This window comes from Mya arenaria, chromosome 6 (assembly GCF_026914265.1).
Source record: "Mya arenaria isolate MELC-2E11 chromosome 6, ASM2691426v1".
Lineage (NCBI taxonomy): Eukaryota > Metazoa > Mollusca > Bivalvia > Myida > Myidae > Mya > Mya arenaria.
This window is the reverse complement of record NC_069127.1, coordinates 68767811-68783121: the sequence shown is the minus strand read 5'-3', so window position 1 is coordinate 68783121 and position 15311 is coordinate 68767811. Positions and strand designations below refer to the sequence as shown.

At 34.5% G+C, this 15311-nt stretch overlaps 1 protein-coding gene and 1 long non-coding RNA gene across 9 annotated transcripts in view; one reads left to right on the top strand and one right to left on the bottom strand.

The window, feature by feature from the left end:
• LOC128236678 (neuron navigator 2-like) overlaps nt 1-15311 on the bottom strand; it is a 188774-nt gene that overhangs the window by 104607 nt on the left and 68856 nt on the right. For all 8 annotated transcript variants that reach the window (XM_052951710.1, XM_052951709.1, XM_052951704.1 and 5 more), the window contains 2 exons: nt 12912-13032; nt 12044-12096 (listed from right to left, as the gene is read on the bottom strand). In XM_052951710.1, the coding sequence (XP_052807670.1) occupies nt 12044-12096; nt 12912-13032 (174 nt within the window). The remainder of the gene's footprint in view (nt 1-12043; nt 12097-12911; nt 13033-15311) is intronic.
• LOC128236680 (uncharacterized) lies at nt 6423-8467 on the top strand. Its single transcript, XR_008261402.1, has 3 exons — nt 6423-6498; nt 7135-7300; nt 8408-8467. It is a non-coding gene; the product is annotated as an uncharacterized LOC128236680 (long non-coding RNA).

Genomic DNA, 15311 nt, shown 5'->3' with positions numbered 1-15311 from the left:
TTTCTAATTCAAGACAGTCGTCTTGAGAGAAATATTTTCATTGCAAACAGGCCTTGGATCATTGCCCTTAACAGAATGAAACATAAGCACGGACAAAAAATGGACAGTTGGCAACTGAGTCCCTGAATACAGAGACAAAGAGTTGTGAAGAGCATCTGAAACAACAACTGTCAACATTCCTGCCAATTCAAATAATTCTTGGAATCACAAAAATATCACCACAATATCGATACTTTTCCGGGAAATTCCATAGAACAGACTTTGAAACGGAACTTATGCAATCAGGGTATTTTCGGCCATTTTTTTACTATCCTGAAAGAAGGAATATACATTATTTTAACATATAAGAAGTACATATACAAACTTAATTGTCATTTTTCTAAATTTTACCAAATTGTATTATAATTACTTGCTTTATATCAAAGTATTTACTTGTCATTGATGTAAAGCGCTTTAATAGTTTCCAATTTTGAGCATTTTTTTCCCATAACAGCAGGAAACATACACTTTTCCTGCACGTATGATCCCTTATACTGTCAGTTATGGTTAACACTACCAAACTACACTAGGGAAAATTCAGAAACCAAATAACAATTCTGTAATAAAACTTCCCAGAAAAATATGAAAAGGTTATCATTTGTAATAATACATTTCTTGAAGAAACATTCCAATTATAACAGATGTCTCTTTCAACCATTTCCTCTTTGTCTAGTAACCAGGAGCAAAATAAATACTCATCTGATATTAAGCAACAATGACATTTTTCATTCCCTTGGAAAATAAGATCAGCATTATCAAATCTACTATATAATCCCCAGGAATTATGCCTTCAGATATATAAATTTCTTATAAGCACATTCTTCTTAAAACGAGATCAATGGGATATAATTGTTCAAAATAGCAACATTTCTTAAGGAAATAATATATACGATATAATATGCATAAAATAAAATAAATCATAATTTTCATCTTTTATCTATAATTATAATCAGAGTAGAGGCAAAAACAATATATGATTGAAGCTTCTATAAGTATTGGTTATATAAAATAGCCTGATCCATTAATGTCATATATACACACTTGTTATGAAAGGCTAATATTATAAGAGATGTCCTCAAATTCTTTAAAAGTTGCATCAGTGTAGCATAATGACAATGTATGTATTTCATGAGACCTTGCAGTCAGGGATAATCAGTTATTAAAGGGCAAACACTCATTTTCAATGGGGTCCTTAATTAAATATTATTGCTGAAGGGACAGCACACCAAAGAGAAAGTGGATGGGCTACAAGGAAATCTGGGTGCTATACACTACCTCTTGCGATACTCTAGCTCTTGCGATACACTATAGCTCTTGCAATACACTAGCTCTTGCGATACATTAGCTCTTGCAATACACTAGCTCTTGCCATACATTAGCTCTTGTGATACACTAGCTCTTGCGATACACTAGCTCTTGCTCTTGCGGTACTCTAGCTCTTTTGGAAGAGACCCCCGTTCTTTAATGTGCTAGGTGTAAAGCACCGATGGGTGGGGTAAAACTTTCCAGGGTTAAACCAATACTGATTAAACCACTTTTCCAAGCACTACCCTTTAAAATTCAAGCAATGTCTTCATATCAGTGTAGGGTATATGAAAATGTCATCACATCAGTGTAGAGTATATGAAAATGTCATCACATCAGAGTAGGGTATATGAAAATGTCATCACATCAGTGTAGGGTATATGAAAATGTCATCACATCAGTGTAGAGTATATGAAAATGTCATCACATCAGTGTAGGGTATATGAAAATGTCATCACATCAGTGTAGGGTATATGAACATGTAATCACATCAGTGTAGGGTATAATTATGAAAATGTCATCACATCAGTGTAGGGTATATGGCAATGTCATCACATCAGTGTAGGGAATATGGCAATGTCATCACATGAGTGTAGGGTATATGACAATGTCATCACATGAGTGTAGGGTATATGGCTATGTCATCACATGAGTGTAGGGAATATGGCTATGTCATCACATGAGTGTAGGAAATATGGCAATGTCTTCACATAAGTGTAGGGTATATGGCAATGTCTTCACATAAGTGTAGGCTTTATGGCAATGTCTTCAAATCAGTCTGGGGTTTATGGCAATGTCATCACATCAGTGAAGGGTATATGGCAATGTCATCACATGAGTGTAGGGTATATGGCAATGTCTTCACATAAGTGTAGGGTATATGGCAATGTCTTCACATAAGTGTAGGGTATATGGCAATGTCTTCAAATCAGTCTGGGGTTTATGGCAATGTCATCACATCAGTGAAGGGTATATGGCAATGTCATCACATGAGTGTAGGGTATATGGCAATGTCATCACATCAGTGAAGGGTATATGGCAATGTCATCACATCAGTGTAGGGAATATGGCAATGTCTTCACATCAGTGTAGGGTATATGGCAATGTCTTCACATCAGTGTAGGGTATATGGCAATGTCTTCACATCAGTGTAGGAAATATGGCAATGGCTTCACATCAGTGTAGGGTATATGGCAATGTCATCACATCAGTGTAGGAAATATGGCAATGTAATCACATCAGTGTAGGGTATATGGCAATGTCATCACATCAGTGTAGGGAATATGACAATGTCACCACATAAGTGTAGGGTACATGTCAATGTAATCACATCAGTGTAGGGAATATGGCAATGTCATCACATCAGTGTAGGGTACATGGCAATGTAATCACATCAGTGTAGGGAATATGGCAATGTCACCACATAAGTGTAGGGTACATGGCAATGTCATCACATCAGTGTAGGGAATATGACAATGTCACCACATAAGTGTAGGGTACATGGCAATGTCATCACATCAGTGTAGGGAATATTGCAATGTCATCCCATCAGTGTAAGGTACATGACAATATCTTACAATATCACATAGAGTACATGGCAAATGAATTTAAATTCCTATTAGCATTGTAATCTTTAAAGTGTGTAGTATTTTACAGTTTTAGCCAGCAAGAATAATATGAAACAATTTGTTTGTTCTTACTATACAACATCATTATGCATTCTTGCAATATTTAGATTTACCAAATTAAAGCATTACAAAACAAACATGTAAATATCCACAATAAATCATTAGACCTAAAAACTTCTCGGGTGTGCCAGATTGTGTGCCAGATTAAGTGATTAAATAATAAAATTCAAATAAAAAAATATGAATTGCAATGACTTACTGTTTTATGTGTATCCTTACGAATAAAACAATTTATCGCTACCTCTCAAATTGCTTCAGATTACGTTATCACAAATTGCAACAAATTATGGAATAAGTAGTTCCAATAATATTCCACTCTTTTTCAAGAGACCTCTACATGTATCTATCATGCTATCAAACGAAGGCTATAATTCACCAAGATTTTTTCACTGATATGAGTTTTTAAAACTTTCCTTCCAGAATAATAACCGTTAATGAAAACTCACTGTGCTAAGTGTTTCTGTCAGGGTTTGTTAATTAAAATCGTCTGGGTTTTAATCCAAGACACTGTCATAGCATTTTGCTCTGGATCATGTAGAAGCAACATTAATGAAATCAAAGCTTCTGAGGGAGTCAGCTTCTGTTTACAAATATTGGAAGAGTTCAACTTGTTACCTCTGAGAGGGAAAGCAGGGAAAATATTTTCATAGTATTTCTTCATTTCTATCAGCCTTTTGATTGTTAACAGTCAATTTTAAGTTGAAAATAGCACTTAATTGGACTGCAAATACGGGGGAGGAGGGATGATATAAATGGAAAATGAATAAAACAATAACCAATTACAAATTTTGAAAAATGATCCCTCTAGTAAATCCCCCCAATAAATGGACTGGTTCCCAGCCTCATTTTCCAGTCTGGGCCCCTGAAATCAATACTGTAAAATATGACACTTTTTAATGAATGCAAAATATCAAACTTGATGGGATACCCCATTTTACAGCTGGGCGAAACAAAGACCATACTATAATGGCTCTCAGAGAATGGCCTTATATTTCATAATATGAGCTATTAAAGTAAAACTCAGGTTTGATTAATTGACATTCTGTGATTAATGTATCAGCAACTTTATATAGATTGATTAACAAGGGTTTTCCTTTTAAGACACAATGAAAGAGTTTTAAATAGTTTGAGGTAACATAAAAAGAACATTAATAATCAGAAAATTGTTCATATACTTGAGTATTTACACTTAGTTTGATATCAATTCAATACCAATTAGAACAAAGCGTAAGAAACTATTTGCACTCACTCCTGTCTAGGTACAAAGCTTGGCTATTTAAGTTCCATATTCATAAAGATATTTTGTTCCAAATACCTTCAGTCTTAACTGTCACAGTATCTGTGTAGGCATGCGCAGTGTGTACTTGATCTTGATCAGAGCAAACCCCAGGGCTAATCAGTTATTTAAGTCGCACAAGGGAAATAATTCTACAATTATTGAAGACAGAGTTATAATTAATATTGGGCCTGTCTGTACAAAATTATTGAAATAAATTTTGTTTTTAATGTTATGGTTTTTGCAAAACACTACTGATGCCTATGACATTGGCATCAATGCTATGATAATACTTTGACTTTTTTCTTACTTCTTCTTGAAGTATGCTTATACTGAGCTACATCAGAGGTGGGTACCATGTTCAAACCATCCAGATGTCATACATTCATGCAAATGGCCCCCAAAACCCATTATAAACATTGCAATGATGTAAAACATTTTTTGTCTAAACAGTAAGAATTCAAGAAACATGCTCCAAGGATCATGAAGAAGCTAATAACAACACAGGCCTGCAAAAAAAAGAGCTATTTAATGAAACATGTTCCCTGGGTTTAATTGCCTTAGTAGAGAATGCATTGTCTGCAATTGCTGTCAGTGATTTCTTTTGAAGTAGACATTAACAGCAGTCTTCAATGACATTCAGACAGAAATACGATTTTAAAAGGATTTCACTTTCATACAATCTTCAGTAAATTCTGGGGCTTTGAAATCACAGGGTATTTCTGAGTGTCCGAATCACAGATTTGAAATGGAAGGGATTTAAAATCACAGCAAGCATTTCAGGGCTTTGAAATAACAGGGATTAAGAATCACAGCAAGCATTTCAGGGCTTTGGAATAACAGGGATTTAGAATCACAGCAAGCATTTCAGGGCTTTGGAATAACAGGGATTTAGAATCACAGCAAGCATTTCAGGGCTTTGGAATAACAGGGATTTAGAATCACAGCAAGCATTTCAGGGCTTTGGAATACCGTAACAGGGATTTAGAATCACAGCAAGCATTTCAGGGCTTTGGAATAACAGGGATTTAGAATCACAGCAAGCATTTCAGGGCTTTGGAATAACAGGGATTTAGAATCACAGCAAGCATTTCAGGGCTTTGGAATAACAGGGATTTAGAATCACAGCAAGCATTTCAGGGCTTTGGAATAACAGGGATTTAGAATCACAGCAAGCATTTCAGGGCTTTGGAATACGGTAACAGGGATTTAGAATCACAGCAAGCATTTCAGGGCTTTGGAATAACAGGGATTTAGAATCACAGCAAGCATTTCAGGGCTTTGGAATAACAGGGATTTAGAATCACAGCAAGCATTTCAGGGCTTTGGAATAACAGGGATTTAGAATCACAGAGAGTATGTCAGGGTTTTATTGAGGTTTAGCTCAACAGCTGAACATGAAAAAGGTAGAGCCATTAGAGGGAAACAAGAATTTGATGAATAAGATTCCATCGATGACATGCATGCACTCAAGCTTAAACAAACCGGCATCATCCAAGTTTTTTATTATTCTATATATAAGCTTTTACGGTTTAACTATGTTTTCATTTTGTGTATAACTCGTAAGACTAAACTATGTTTTCATTATTCTATGTAAACTTGTAAGTTTTAACTGTCATAGTTGAATTGTATTCACTTATTTTCTGGAGAAAAAAAGCTGAGTTTTAGCCTGAATTTATAGTCTGACCATCAAACAGAAACCTCCCTTTACATTAGAAAAAAAACAATTCCAGCCATAAGTCAAAGAATATTTATTTCAGACCTTTGATTTATCTTACAGTTAAGTTTTTTATCAAAACAAAACTTGGAAATCAAGGTAATAAACAGGCTGGGCATCACTTTGATGTAGATTATCTTGTAAACATCATCCATTACAATCCATCACCTCGGTCACTCTTATACATGGAGGCAAAATTGGGAAAATCAAATCAGAGTTCATGCAGATCCACAAACTGTTTTTGTTGACCATCCAGTGGCTATTTTATATGAATGGTGGTGATTCTTATTGTAACATTACAGACTACCAACCAACAGCCACTCACGTCCTGAAGAACGTTCTTAAAGAGATAAAAATGTGCATAGTCTTCTTTCTCCATTTCAGAAATTGGTGCCTAGTTTGTTAGAGTAAATGCTGTAGTGATGAAGATCACTTACTGGAAATCGGAAAATATCAAATCAGCTATATATACAGTTTGTAAAGATTCTGCTAAACCTAACATTGAAGAACAATGAATGGTGAATGATATTAAATGCCACCCATATCAAAAACACTGGCTGTTTCAGTCTATTGACAAAGAAAATTGAAATAAAAGAAATCAATGATATTAAAATGCAAATGAGCATGGGGTGAGCCCCCGGTTGAATGCTCGCCTACCGTTTGAAGCCATGTGTTTAAACAAGCAAATAAAACTTCGTCTTTGTGTTACTTGAGGAAATGCTGATCATACTTTGCAAACTCAATAAAGAAATCAATTAGTTATCCAGTTAGGGCAGTGGTTACCACACTGGCTTCTCTCCAAGGTTCCTGGTTTGATTCCTAACCTGGGCAAGTGTGAGCTTGGTTTGTGGTCACCAAGCCCGACAAGTGAGTTTTCTCAGGGTACTCCTGTTTCCCTCACAACACAAGACCACACTCTTGTGCAACATCGTGCCAACGAGAGTGACTTAGTATAAGTTGTCATACCTTTCTTCACAATTGTAAAATATAAAATGTTAAAATTAATAAAGAAATTTGAAGCATACCTTTACGTTGGCTTTCACTCATGATGTAAATTTATGAACTAACAAAAAAAGTGTGTAACATTTATAAATGTTATTTTCTTTCAGGTGTGGGCCATGAACCATGATTATACAATATTCCTCAGCCCTGTGGGTGTGTGATTCAACATCCGCCCAACATCTGCTTAAAAGCTGCCTGACTGTCACAAGGATTTCCCCTACCTGAGATCCAACTGAGTTTTGTACAGGCTCACAGCACTTAGTGGAAGCAAAGGTGATTACAGGATTAATGAATGAAAATTACCTGAAAACTCATCAGGAAGAAGTTAAAAGCATTATGTCTCATCTTCTTGTCTCCTAGGGTTGGTCTGGCTACAAACAAAACTGTTTTCTGTCTCCTACCTCAAGGTCATTAATAATGCTTGAATTGAAATTGAGTAAACTTTGCATAAAGCTCAGGTAAATCATAAGTTCAGATATTAGAAACATTATTAAGCCCAGATTTAATTAAAAACAACAGCTGCCACAGGAGATTGACAAATGCCCCCATTTTGGCCTTGTCAGATGAATGCAGCCATTTGTAATGGATATCCATTAAATATTAATTTGGAACTCACTAAGTGTGACCTTTGAGCTTCAGAGAGCGTGACAGGTATCTTCTCATATGCTCCTCTCCAATTCAACAGAAATTTGATAACTGTGACAATTAGTTACAGTTATACAGAAAAAGTACCATAATAAAAGTATATGCTTCCTTAACTAGGGCAGTGCAGCTTTTGGAGTAAGTATGCCATTAAAAAGCTGCAGTGACTGCAAGAAGTTCTTAACATTCAAACATTATCATTGAAATGCACAGACATGAAATCAAGGGCTTTTCTTTGTTCACATCTGCCATGCACCCAAAACAGAACACCTGGAAACTAACAACAAAAATATGAAAATGAGCAAATATTATACTGATGATGTAAACATAAAATCGTTTTTAATTATCATCAGGAACTGAGCTCATTTTCTAACTCCTATAGATTACTGACTCATCCATACATATAATTAACAAGCCCTGGAATATAATCATTTCCCACATTTAATGCTCATTTAGGTCCTTAACACATAAACTCTTTTACCTTGAGTAATCACAAGTACTGGAAAGTCAGTGGCGGCTCCAAGATTTCAGGTAAGAGGGGGCGCACTTTGGGGGCTCAACCTAGGATGTGCATTCCCTCCCCATAAACTGAATAATATTGGCTCAAAATGAGGCTTGTGGGGTTTTGGGGTCGTCCCCTAAGAATCTTTTGGCTACTTTCGATCAGAATTGGAGCTTTCTGGTATAGAATCATACTTTTTTACACCAATAGTTCACTTTTTCACTCAATTTTTTCAGTTAGGTGACCTTGGTTTTGGGGGTCTGGATGTGCTGGATGCGCCCTCAGCCCAACTCTGGATCTGCTAGGCAAGGTAATAGTCTGAGACAGAAAATGTTATCATTGAGACAATTGGCACCAGAAGAACACAGAGTTGGATGCAGACATTCATCTGGGTTTTTTTCTCAGTCACATAAGGGGCATAACTCACCATATGTTTAAGCCAGAGTGATAGAACTTGCACCAAATGGGTGAATCGGCATAGTTAACGTGTGTACCAAGTTTCATGTTGATTCTGTTTACAATATTCATGTTAAGGCATATACCATTATATTATATATTTTTAGTTTGCTTCGGAAGAGACAACACCAACCTAAGGCTTAATGCACTGTACACCTGGAGGTCTAGCAAAAAGGAGCATAAATTCAAAGATCCCAACTAATGTATGAGCTTAATAAATGTTGTACCATGTTTTGCTGGTTTTTGTCTACACATTAAGTTCCATATCAGAATGGTAGCAAGTACAATGGGCATACCCCATTCTAAAACTACCGTGCAGCACCTTGTTTATTAAACGTTGTCATTGACAACATTGTACAAAGCAGTTATGGTGCCGGCAACCCTTCTGTTTGAAAATATACACTTGCTCTGTGTAAAATCACACACTATTTTTGTTTATAACAATTATATAACTTATTTACATTATTATAATCATTACAATTATTACATAAAATTAAATATTTTTAACTTGATACTCTGAGACAACAACTGTACTGAGAACTTTTACCCGGAAAATCAGTTTCTATCCCTGTTTTATCACCTTTATATTTATAAGAATCTTGATTATAAAAAGTTTCAAGGAACAACAACCAAACACCTCTATAAATAATACCTTGACAGGCGCTGTATTTAATAAAGACAAAAAATCGCATAATGCTAATAAAAAAAGTATGAAAACAAAATAACAGAAGTTATTTGAATGTTTGCCTGTTGATGAGGCAAATGATTCTATAATTACAGAAATGTTTCTTGAACTTCAATCACAAATATTTGCATGAAAAACGTCTCAGAAGAAATATGACAAATTCAACAGTTTTTATTTGACAGATTTAATAGAATATCATAATAGTTCTTTCTTTTCCAGCACAAATCATCTTAACTCAATGTGTGGTAATAATGGATATAGCTAAAGTTTGATTACTGCAAGAAGAATGTGGTTTGCGGTTGCTTTCAATACAGGAAATTAGTCTGAACTTTCCTGATAGGGCAAGTAAGCCCTGAAAACATTGAAGTACATTCAAGAGATGTCATAAATAATAACTAACAGACCATAAATAATGATTTGAAGCCATTAAATGTCCCAGATTTCATAATCGGAAAAGACTGAAAGTGATTAACTTATTTATGATGATTTGAGATCAGTTTCAGCTGTTGATTAATTAAGTGCAATTCAATAACTATATTTAGTGTTTGAACTTATATTTTGTCTATCGGGATGCAGATTTAAAAAACAAACAAAAAAAACATTGATTAATTTTTTTTTTATTTCAGTTAATCCGCTTCTGTATGAACGTGACATTATGACATTCTTCTGGTAAATGACAGTATCAAACTGATGCATTATATAATCATAATGCGCAAGGGTATTTACCTACACATTTTGTTAAACTGACAGGCGCTGGCTGTATATATTTCACAAACTGTGTTTACTCAAGTGCACCTAAAATCCCATTTCAGGAACATGTAAAAAGCATTCTAATAGTGCATCAGCTAAACAATTTATCAATTTTCGATGAAAATGTTTGAAATGTACGTAGATATACCACATACATGCCATATCCCCCGGCGGGGGGAAAAATCCCCCGAATTTTCGATCCATCCCCCGGTCTCCCGGCGGGAGATAATAATCCCCCGGAATTTAAAATTATTATTTTTTTTTTTTTAATTTTTCATCAGGCAATAATGACAAAGTGAAACCACAGTATGTGAGTGAAACTCTCCAAAAGGAAACTTTTACAACAAGTGATCAATTAATTTGTAGTAATTAGTAATTATCAAAGGCAAAGAAATATTACTATTTTGGAAGGAAGAAATTAAGAATATTTATTCTATTCTCTTATTGTCTGAAAGTCATCAAAGCTGATAGAATTAAGCACAATTTTTTTAAAGACTTTGGAGGAAGGTAAATTTAATTTAATTGTCTCGAAAACATATTTTTCCAATGACATATTTTGTTCTGCAAGTGCATTACAGTATGACATGACAGTGTATCATAAAAATATGATAAATCATGACATAAAAGAATTCTGTATAATGAAAAAGTTAAGAGGTTTTCAAAGCAAACTATATGTGAATACATTTTTTCATACTTGCGTCTGAAAATACTTTAAAATTTCGCCAACTTAGACCTGCTAAAAAAATCCCCCTGAATACAACCAAAATCCCCCTAAATTTTCAGCCTTTTGAACAAATCCCCCTGAATGGTCTCCAGAAAATATGGCATGTATGATACCAGTATATCTTGTTTTCATTATTTTAGTGAAAAATGAATCTGAGGTTTATAATAAAAAGACAAATCACACTAATTGCTGTCTCTCTGTGGCAATGATGCTGCATAATAAGGAACAAAACACTACACCGTATGACACATGACATGTTGTGGGCAAATTCAGTGGCCAGGAAGCCGAAAGTATCATTTCAAACACTGAAACAGTTCAAGATTATTTAAGTATGTAGTTACCAAAATAAACATATCTCAGCAGGCACTTCTAATGTTTTATCTTTGTAAATTCATACTTATAACCCTTAACCATAACTTGTTGATTTCTCAAAAAAGTGTATTAAGAGTATAACCCAATTTTATGCAGATACTGTCAAAATATACATAAAAAGCCATGTTGTTTGAACTTAAGGTGCCTAGAGAATCTAATTAAGAAATTGAGTATCAAATTTATAGCATACTTACACGGCAAAGATAAGAAGTACCATTAATTGGAAATTTCCGAAGCTATCCAATTTCGCACTATTATCACAAATATAGCAAATGTCATAGAATTTTCCACAAGTTATATTGCTATGTCTGGCTACCAACTTATCATTTAATTGATTCTTGAGATGCTGTAGAAATGAGGCGATATATTCCGCAACTTGTTCTTGAACCACTATGGTCATTACGACGCAAGCAGTGTCACCAAAGGACTATAATGGGGCATAGGTTTTAATGACAGGGTGGAAACATTTTCCCCTAGGGTGGCAGGGTAAAAAATTTCTGACCGTGAAATGATGAAATAATTGCCATTGATGACACCTTGTTAGAAAAGCAGCAACACTATTAAATTAGGTTTCGGTAGTTCACTACAGAATTGCAATAATTATTGTGCCTGCAGGGATTTTAGATTTTCATTTGTCAAGGGAAGTAACTCAAAATACAATGTATCATATATTCACCATTTACTTCCCTTTGGTCAACCTTGGTCAAGAAGTTCTGAGAATCCTCAAGTATTGAGTATAATAAACAGTTATACTGGGACCACATAAAATCACAAGAGACCCCTCATTTGCCAGGCATGCTCATCCTTAGGGACCCCCAGCTGAATTTTTCTATGGTAGTGGACTTCAGGAGATAAACTAGAGGTAATGGACTACATTTCTCTTACCATTTGTGTGTTGTTCTTTGGCTTTGTCTTTATATCCTGGAGCTTTTCATTTGCTGTAATAGAAATAAATTTATACAATAAAACAACAAATATACACTAGTTAAATAACATCATAACTATTGTGTCAACAGGTATATGGTATATAAACTGTTGTAACTGATCTGAGTTGAGCTGATAATTAACACCTCTCTCTTTTTACTCATACCCTTGACCAATGTATTGCTTGCATGGATCACTTTCCACACTGTTAACACTTATGTATTTTACTAAGTCTTAAAGATGCACTCTTACTCCCAAATAAGATTTACCACAATTAATACAATTGTTTTAATATACCAAAAAGGATGAATAAATGTATAAAACAATGGTTCTTATGAAGGATACCGAGTTGAATTTCAAAGAAAGGTGCAGAAAACATGGTATTTCTACCTTATGAAACGATAGTATATCACAATAAATCTTTTAGCATTCACCAATCATTTAATAATTTTGCGTTTTCAGCTATTAAATACACGGTTACAATCTCATTATCAGTAATTAATATTTTCCATAAATGCATTATTTAGTAAGTAGTTAAAGGCTTATCAGTCAAATTTATGTTTGCTATAAATGTGTATGTTATGATTTTGAATAAGGGTGTCACTTTAAAGAGGGGAAGAGAGTTTGGAGAAACACGGCCAAACACTTATAGAGTTGCTTTTACGCGCGTAAATCAATTTCCTTTTGCAATTCTACACTTATTTAATGTTTGGGTTCGTTGATAAGGTATTAATGCGCAAAAAGTAGTCCACACGTACACGCACTCTTACAAGTCGTGTTTCGAAACCTCTCTGATTAATCACTGCATTAAGTTTCAAATGGTACATACTGACAGCCTCTATGACATCGGCCAGAAGAACGCCGTCTGTGACGTCCTGTTGAAGGTCTGAGATGAAGCGTCGCGTCCGGCCCGCCTTTTCCAAGTAATGGTTTGCCCAGTCAGTGTAAATCTAAAAAGAAAAAGAAAGTTGTAGAAATTTATGGCTCAAGTGATTGACAAGTTGAAAAAATTAACTGAAATTCAAAGTAGAACTCTTGGCATCTCCTGGGAGTTTTTCATGTAACCTGTGTAGATAAATGGCCAAAATTCAGGAGGTCATGCTTTATTCAATGTACAATAAATACAACAATGGTTGACATTCAACCATTCAATTGACCAATAAAGAAATTATATTTTGTAAAAAAATAAAATCATGTGGTTGTATAATCCAATGGATTACTTTTACTAAGTGTGACAAACAACTCAGACAAGCAACTAGGAACAGTGAGGCTCAAAGTTGCATCATGTAAACTGTTATTACTTTTCATAATTAAATCAAAATAAGTTTTAACATATCAGTTATGGTACAAACACAGTTCTCAGAAGTTATGTCTATACTTGTTTGTGTAAGTCCCTTGCAGCTAAATGCAATTTTATTTTGCTGTGTAAATCCTTTTACAAATCTGCAAGAAATGGAAGGGAGACAAATCTGTTGATCACAATGTTATCTCTTACAAAGGGGGACAACAGTGACAACAATAATCTAGAAATTGGCATGTGTCATAAATATTCCAGAATGGGAAGAATTCTAAGCACAAACAGAAGGGTTTTATGAGATTTGAACCATTAAACCCACTCTACTGTGTAATTATGGAACATGTGTTTAAAAGACACAAAACCAGGCTGAACAGAACTTTCAAAACCTTAAAACTCCATTTTCATGACAGTTTTTTGCTTAAAAAAATTACCATTCCATACAAAAACTCGATCAAAAGACTTGTTTTGACAAAAGAGTAGACTTGACCTTAACATTTGTGTATAAACAGGGGTTTAGACAAGTTTTAAAAAGGGTAGAGTATTTCAGAAAAGGGACTGGGTTTTAGGGATGTTAAAGGGACTGTGTCACAGATTGGCACAAAAAAGTTTTTTTCTGTAATGAATCTCAGGACAATTATCTAATAGAATGTGTTACGCTTTGATATCATAATTGTAAAAAAAGTACCAAAATGTAAAAAAAAAATTGTGTCGGAAACCGGGTTCGAACCCGCATCACCAAAATTGAAGTCCAGCATCTTCCTCACTGCTCTACAAAGGCTTATTCTAATCGGGAGACATAATTAAGCTATACACCTACCTCGGTAGTATCACGTGATAACACTGACTAGCCAATCACGCATAAGGAATGAATTCTACCTGGTAGACATACCCAGTAATCTTTTTTAATGGAAAAATAAGAAATAACTGCTAAACTTAAATAAATTGTAAACTATGTGGTACTTCAGTTAGTAAGTTTCAATGCATTGTACACATCGATGCCAAGTTTGTCAGTTTTCGACAATTTTCTTCTTTTTTTCGCTATTTTATCATACATGAGACAGCCCCTTTAAGCTTGCATTCAAAAAATGCTATTCAAGTAGTATTAGGCACATTTTGGTATATTAAGGAGGCAGGAGGGGTCACATACTGGTCTAAGAAGGCAGAAGGGCGCCCATGCTAGACTTCATGCTAAGGGTAAAACCAAAAGGGGAAGGGTGAAGCATCCTCCTTCAACACTTGAGGTTTAAACTTAGTATAAAACATTAAGATGGGTTTAGTTTTCATCATTATTTTGATCTCCTCATGTATGTCATATAAAAAATTTCTTTAATTATGAAACTTTAATATTTCATGCTCATGGAGTCATCCAAATCATTACAGCAGATAACTTATTACACTTACAACTGAAACTGAAAGAAACTGACTAATTGATTTAAAGTTGTGAATCACTTTATTACCAGGAAAAAGGTGAACAAAAAATCATTTTATCGGTGAATTACTTTCAAGTGTAACAATGTATGATAAGCCAAACGCTGTTATAATTAATGTTTAAGTTAAGTACAAAAAATGCTACAACTATTCCTCCGAAATCTAGAAACACTTGATAACCTTAAAACATGATTTATTTTCTCTTCTGTCAAATTTCTTTTTTTCCTGCCATGCTTGTATATATACATTACAAATTTCATGTCTGGGAACCAATTTAATACACATCACAAAATTTTGTAATGGGTGCTGTATACCTTATTTTATAAACAGATCTCTATTCTAATGTTCTTAAGTGTCACTATTGTAATGTTTTTATGTGCGTAAGTCTGTTGCAGCTAACTGCAATTTTGATTAAATGAGTAATTCTTTTTTCAAATGTAGCTTCTTCTTTTTTTTTAAACTTCAGGAAATGGAAGGGAGACAAATCTGTTGATCACAATGTTA